The sequence below is a fragment of the Trachurus japonicus genome, chromosome 17, assembly GCF_045865225.1.
Source record: "Trachurus japonicus isolate A0001 chromosome 17, Traja_1.0".
Lineage (NCBI taxonomy): Eukaryota > Metazoa > Chordata > Actinopteri > Carangiformes > Carangidae > Trachurus > Trachurus japonicus.
This window is the reverse complement of record NC_140923.1, coordinates 20,868,176-20,875,854: the sequence shown is the minus strand read 5'-3', so window position 1 is coordinate 20,875,854 and position 7,679 is coordinate 20,868,176. Positions and strand designations below refer to the sequence as shown.

Sequence of the window (7,679 nt, the reverse complement as noted above, 5' to 3'; positions counted from 1 at the left end):
GTTTTTATAATTATTTTTCCACTTCCGGCCGACTTTCGGTTCGCTACTAGTCCTGCAACTCGCCTGCAACTCAAAGCGTGCGTCTTGATCGGGATCGGTGTGGTATTACTTTTCTCATCAGTTTACACATTTTTCGTGACGTAAGTCGCGAAAAACTGCGCAAAATTTTTGCATTGAAGTCAATGGGACGGGCGAAAAAAAAAGAGCGAAAAAGACCAATCATTGGAGTTTAACAAACGTCTACTGCTCAGGCATACTTTCACCTAGAGACTTCATTTAAACTTTAAACAGTAGACACAAGTCTTGTGTATTGTCGTATTACTCCACGTTTTGATAGGTCATATAGTTTTTGATCAATCCCTGATCAATGACCATGATCATTTTTGGAGAAATTATGAGATTATAATGGTTGTGTATTGCACGGAATGTTCGTGTCAGAGCACGTGACATCATCGGTTAGAGTGGGAGAGAGTGAAGAAACATTCTGTATTTTTTCTGGATAAACTGTCAGCACGGCCACAATTTACACTCTACACACATGATTTTTTCAGAATTTGTAAGACAAACTTGTTATCTATCAATTCATGTGCTCAAAATATCAGAGAGACTTACAGAACTTACAGAATAAGCCTCTGAGTGCGGCCACGTCTGTCTCTGCTCCTCATTGACTCCAATACAAACCGTAAAACACCAAATAAAGGCCCGGGCGTTTATTTGCTTAAATCGCTCAAATCAACAGGCGTTTATTAGGGACCTGCGTTTATTTGGGACCTGCCTTTATTAATAGTGTGTCCGTGGCAGCAGGCTGCGGTGGGACGATACGTGTTTCTCAAGGGGCGGGGCAGACTAGTTCTCGGTCTCGCTGACCTCCGCGGTCCTGGCCCGCACAGGTAGCCTACCAGGAGACCGAGACCCCCGGTCATCCGCCACAAGGTGCAAGAGCCCCGCGGACGCCCAGTCTCTCCACTCCTCTCCCTCACTTCAGCACCTGTGTTGGCTCGCTCCTCCGTCCTGTTTTTTTTTTGAGGGAATGAAGTATAGCTTATAATAATGCAACGTATAGCCTAAACACGCGTAGAACAGAACAGTAAATTGTCTACTTTTAAATGGAGTAATAAATCATTTAAATGATGAGTAGTGAGCCGAGCCGAGCCGACACGGTGCAGCCCGGGCAGGTGCTGAAGTGCGGATGAGAGGAGTGGACAGACCGGGCAGGAGCAACCAGCCCAGAGGCGTCTCGTCAGTCCTCGGCCGTCTTTAATGTCTCGAGACACCCCTTTCAATTCGTTTAAGGTTATTTGTTTGTGTTTAGGGAGGCTATATTTGGGATGGGCGTTTAATACAAAAAATATTTTGCTACACCCGGCGATTAATTGGGACCGGCGGCAATTTGGGACTCGGCCATTATTTGAAGTTTTACGGTATTTTCTGAGAGAAGCAGAACGGACCGATGTTTTAAAACTGCCAGCGTCGCCAAAATATTTACTGTAGAAACACCAAATCGTACCACATTTTTCAGGAAGTCCTTAGAGCAACGTTGATCTGTGTTTTGTTCTGATAGGAGTTACCGTTTTGTCACCCTAAGACTTTTGCGAGACCAGTGCAGAGGCAGAAAAACGCTCTTTTTCTCCACGTTTCTGTCTGCCTCAGCATGGGGGGCCCCTATCGCCGTGGTAACCACCTCGAGTTGCCGTGGTAATGTCTGATTCTCAGGCCAGAGCTCGTTAACTTCATAAACAATCCACCTGGCGCTCGTTTAAATGTTTATAAACACAGACACAGCTAAATCAGACTGACACAGGATGCAGCTCATAGTCACACAGACACACACACAGACTCTAGAACCAGCTTCATGTGATTTAAGTTACAGACACACACACACATCAAAACACACAGGTAACATACAAATGCTCCTCTCCCACACTCTAACACACACAGGTAACTTCATGTGATAACACACACACACACACACACACACACACACACACACACACACAGTTAACCTAATGTGGTTACAGCTCCTCCATATCAGTGCTTATAGAAAGATGATCATGTGTCTGTCTGATCAGCTCTGTCTTGACCTTAAAGCAGAAGTAAGTGATATATTTGTGTTAATATAAGTCTTAAATAGTTATATCTTCCGACAGCAATCACTTACATAGAGTGTTTGGTCTGAAACACGGGTCTGTCGGTCACTCTGCTCTGCTCTGAGCCGAGGAGAAAACATTTATTGTATCCTACAGTTTTTATCCAATGAGGAGAGAGAACGGCATGCAGGGCTGTGTGTGCAGCCAAGGAACGCCGTGAATGTGGCGACGTAGGGACGAGGACTGTTATGGTGCGTTCAAGGAAACTCGTATTTTTCCGACCGTGAAGTCGTACCAGTTCGATCTGGTACGAGTTCACCGGTCGGAAGTTACGAGTGGCCGTTATAGTGACTTTCACCGGTAAAACAGGTCGGAAAAACACGAGTGGGTTGCCTGGAACACTACAAAGTCGTAAGTTGTGACTTGAAGCTGTAATTTATGATTTCAAAAGCCTGCCTGGAACGCAGCATTAGCGAAAACGACCGGACCACTTACTTCTGCTTTAAGATCGTGGGTTTGATTCCCATGTTGACAGAGATGGCAAAACCGGCAGTAGCCCCGTGGGCCTTTCAAAATTTCCCGAGAGGAAATTTTCTAGTTTACTTTCTTATTGTGAGATGTTAAATTCTGAAATTGACCTCATATGTATATTTTTGGGTATTCTGTCTCAAGATTCAAGATTCAAGAATACTTTATTGTCATTGTACAATTGTACAACAAAATTAATAAAACACAAATAAGACACAAGATCATTTATGATTATGTGTTTCTCTTCATTCTATTGGTTTCAAAGGTACTTATTCTGAGTATTTGTTTATTTTATGTAATTTTTTTCTACCAATTCTCTGGAGCGATTAGTTCACAAAGAATTCAGGAATAAGTGGGAAGATTCAGTATGTATACGGTAAGTTCAACAGTTTCAGCCTATACTGTATCATTTTGACCATTCAAAAAACAAAAGCGAATGAATGTATACATCTGCTTGTATTTATTTTGCACCTATGATCAAATAAATTGAATGAAATAAGTCACTGTCACTGAGGAACTCTGTGGCCCCACATCTGGTGACAGTTTAAAGGACACATGAACAAAGTGTGAACTGACCCAGAGTGGAGGCTCTGAAGTAGAGCACTGGAGTCCTGTAGCTGCAGGAGTACAGGATGTGATACTCATACTGAAGCACTCGGCTGCTGCCTTCAGACACTGTGCACACGCCCTCATCACCATCATCTTCATCCTCTACGTCACCTCTGATGGTGTCGACATCAGCTGAGGCAACGAGACCAGACTGTGGAGGGGAGAGGAGGGACAGAGGAGCTCAGTCTGGTCTGGTCTGGACTGCGGTGAGAGCAGATCATCTCATCATATAATCAAAGATCATTTTTAAAGGTACATTGTGTAGGAATTACTCCCATCTAGCGTTGCAGTTGTATATCGCAAGCAACTCAATCGTATTTTTCATGCTGCATTCAAGTGAAATTGGGCAGACGGCAGACGACGACAGCCGCTGCACGTAATGGCATAAACAAGCCTCTATGTAAACAAGTGGTCTGACAGCACGAGGCAAAACAATACACGTGACAATATGTTGTCATGGCGATGTCGTATTGTTTACCTGACCCACGTTTTACCTGCTTTCTCTCGACTTCTGTGACTAAAATGACATCCAACGGCTGTCTGCCCAACTGCACCTGAATGCAGCATCAGTGTAACCACCTCGTCCTGAGCCGACAGCTCCGGTGTCTCCGCTGAGTTTCCGTGGTTTCCTACCGTCACGCTGCCACTGAAGGTAAAAACATGGCGACACGACATGGCAGCCAGCACCGAGCTTACCCGCTCCGTGTAGATATGAATGATATGAACGGCAAATTCAGAGCTTACTGGAACACTTCAGTTTGTTGATGGGGGTGATTACTGATTAATGAAAAACATACTTTTGAATGAAATAATTGATTTTCGTGAATAGATAACAGGAGAAGTTACACAATGTCCCTTTAAATAGTTGCTGACTTGAGTGGGATTTTTAAAAACTACTGTCACTTTACAGTAGGTGAATCACCTGTTCATCTTCCTGTTGCTGCTCATCAGGCCCAGGAGAACAGGGTGTGTGTGGCCCTGAGTCTGAACTGGATTCTGCCTGGTCCCCAACCGGGTTCAGGTTAATGATGACTGACCTGAGAGCAGTCTTCCTCAGGTAGCCCTCCTGTGATCCCTAAACCCAAACCGTAAAAGTCACCGTAAAGTGCTTGCATGCATGGACTGCAGGCGGTCTAACAGAGACAAGGGGAACAGAAGCTGCTCACCTGGACCGACTCCCAGCTCCAGCCGTCTCTCAGCTGCTCCGACTGCTGCAGGAGGAGCTGGCAGCAGCGATGGAAGGCCTCCTCCTCCAGCACACAGGAGCTCATGTCTGCAGGAGAACGTGGAGTAGAGGTGGACTGATGCAGTTTTTAGTTAGAAATCAGATGTACAGTAAAAGCAGGAGGAAACATAACACTGTAAACTACAAGCATATGCACTTCTACGGAAGCCCTGAGGCTCTGAGGTGCTTTTATTCCCTTACAGAAAAAGCACATGAACTTCACATGTGATTCATATGTGATTTTTCACATGTGCACTACATGGTAACACATGTGTTACCATGTTGGGGCCTGTAAAACACCTTACCACATGTGGAAAATGGGTTCACATGGGAATTCACATGTGAGTCACATAAAATTGGGCCAAAACCACATGTTTCCCATGTGCAAATAACTTGATTCCCATGTGCAAAATTTTTCACATGTGAAGTTCATGTGTTTTCTGTAGCTAAGTGTTTATTTATTTGATGTAGGCCTATTAGATTATTTAGCAGGGACAGTGCACATTAATAAGCATTGCTGTAGATGTGCCAGAGTTATCCAACATAGCTATTTTTCATCTGTATTCCCTGGACAGATGTTACAATGTAGGGAGAAGGCACATTAATACATGCAAACAATAAAATGAGATACAAATGTCAACAAAATGAAGACAGTATCCTAGACAACAAACATAATCAAACACTAAACAGTCACGCAGAGCAAGAACACAGACAAGAAAAGCATGCAGAGTATAGCCTACTGAACATAAAACAGACTGAGCAGCAGAGCATGCAGGTTCACAGTCCGACAGTTTGTTGTTGTAGTACTGACTTCAACCACAGGAGGCTCCGACTACAGACAGACCCTTCCATATAAACCGTCTTTGGTTTTATTGATCAGTTTACAGATTATCACCCCACATCCCGTTTATTTTGGCGAGATAATACGAGATCCTTCCGCCTCAGAGCTCAGTCAGTGGTCAGTTTCTCTGTCGTCACTGCAGCTCTGCACGAGGAGGGTTTCACTTCCTACCTGCCTCCCACGTCCTGGTCCTGGTCCTGGTCCTGGTCCTGGAGCCTCCGTCATGTGACCCTGCTGCAGGATTAACAACACACTCAAAAACCAGACCCTGATCAGATCCAGATCCTCCTGACAGCACGGTGCTTTACTGCTGAGGGGACGGCTGCCTGGCGGCTTCTCTTCCGGGTCGCGAAATCACGTGACAAGGCCACGCCGTCACCTCAGCCGGTGATCACATCCTAAACCCTGCTACACACCAGACTTTACACCGATAGTGTTGACAGCAGCGTGCACAGGAAGCCCGTCACAGAGCCACAACAAGCTTTTAGTCACAGAGCCGAGTATCATTCAGCCTCATCCTCAGACTGCTGTTGGAGCTGCGCGCCGCTAGATGGCGCCAGACTGCTGCTCCACGGTCAGCTGCAGACAGAGACAGAGGGGTCTGCTCTGTTCTGCAGAGATCAGAGGCAGGGTGGTGGGGGCTGCTGGTTGTGTGACTCAATGCGTTTTCATTGTCCTGCTACTGGATCTGGATCTAACGCTGCAGGCCGGTCATTGACGTCAGAGGTGGTCATCATGTTTGTAGGAGGTGGAAGGTGACGGCAGGTGTATCAGGACAGGTGTGCTGCTAAACATCTGGAGTTGGATTGTGTGGAACAAACACAGCAACAGCAGCACAGATCTCCACTTCACCACTGTATCAGATGGTGTCTGGTATAAAACCTTGTAGCTACAATTGCCCACTATATATCATCTTAATAATAGGCCTATCTTAATAATTAATAGCAGGACTATCTTCCTATTCCCTAGCATAAATTGACTTGCAAGGCAAATATTTACATTTCCTTTTCGTTTCATTTAATTTCCTTACACACTTGGGCCTGCTACCTGTAATGACAGATTCTGGACTTTTGAGTCGTCCCTTCCACATTTCACCAGCATAAAAAGAAAAAGAATAATTTAGGCTACTGGTTGTAGGTGAAAGTATGAAAATGTGCACTCTCTCAAATATTAAGGGCAAAATGCCCCCATATGGACAGTCTGGATCCCTGAATAGTCAACAATTTATAAAGGAATCATGCGATCATGTCCCCTATTTTAACCATCCATCCATAGCCTACTGATTATCAGTCTGGGTCACTAGAGCCAATCCCAGTTAACACTGGGGGAGGGCGGGGTTCACCCTGGACCAGCCTATCACAGAGCCACATATAGAGACCAACAATGCACATGCACATGCACATGCACGCTCACGTTCAGTTTTGCACTATCCAATCAAACTAGTGTGCATGTGTTTGGACAGTGGGAGGTTTTACTGTAGAGACTGTCGAGGAAAAAGCAACAGCTCCACCATGAACAGCATAATTCAGTGTGGTCATGTGGTCAAGATTGTCAAATACAGATTTGGAAAAAACTACCGCCAGTCCCGACTAGAGCAGCATTCCTGGATCTGAACAGTAACAGAGCTGTTCACCAGAATGCACTATCCTCAGGTTGGTCATTAGAGAGGGACAGGACTGTTATAAATATTTCATTGTCTAAAATCCCAGACGCCCTGTACCATCATTTTTATACTGTAATAATGACCACAGCTTTAATACTGAAGCTCCAAGGAGATGTTTAACTTCCTGTCTCAAACACTAATGATGCCCAGTGAAACTCATAGGCAGCAGAGGAACATGGTCTGTTCACTGTGAGGAGTTTTCATCTTCAGTCTGACTCTTTCAGTGCAGTTCAGACTTATTAACTATGATCTTCTGTTTGTGTTTTGTGCCTTTAACAACCTGGAGCCACATCCTGAACCACAAGTTTATTATTTTTACCATGACAACAGAAGTCTAGTGCCTGCAGCTGGGACACCCTTGTGGTTTGTATCTGACCGTAGGAAGAAATGAGCTACTGCAAAAACTCAAAATCTTTCCAAGAATATTTGTCTTATTTCTGGTCAAAATGTCTCGATTCTAGTCAAAACTAATCTCTTTCCACTTAAAATAAGACTCATCACCTAAAAATTAACTTCTTTTTAGATAATTTTCACTTGTTTCAAACAAATATTCACTTGAAATAAGTAGAATAATCTGCCAGGGAAAGCAGGTATTTTGATCTGATAGTGGAGCAAGTTTTTCTTCGTTATTAAGGAAGAAAAACTTGCTCCACTATCAGATTTTTCTACTTATTTCAAGTAAAAAATATGCTTGAAAGAAGTAAAAAGTGTCTAAAAACAAGCTAT

The 7,679-nt window shown here is 44.2% G+C and overlaps 1 protein-coding gene across 2 annotated transcripts in view; it reads right to left on the bottom strand.

The window, feature by feature from the left end:
- The window catches only part of atg10 (ATG10 autophagy related 10 homolog (S. cerevisiae)), a 7,986-nt gene extending 2,585 nt beyond the window's left edge, over nt 1-5,401 (bottom strand). Inside the window, exons 1-4 of one of the 2 annotated variants that reach the window (XM_085803939.1) lie at nt 5,261-5,401; nt 4,391-4,497; nt 4,147-4,299; nt 3,192-3,375 (exon numbers count right to left, since the gene is read on the bottom strand). In XM_085803939.1, the coding sequence (XP_085660065.1) occupies nt 3,192-3,375; nt 4,147-4,299; nt 4,391-4,495 (442 nt within the window). In that variant the 5' untranslated portion in view covers nt 4,496-4,497; nt 5,261-5,401. Of the gene's footprint in view, nt 1-3,191; nt 3,376-4,146; nt 4,300-4,390; nt 4,542-5,260 lie in introns of those variants that run through there. The other variant, XM_085803938.1, reaches the window with a different exon arrangement.
- Nucleotides 5,402-7,679: the final 2,278 nt, after the last annotated feature.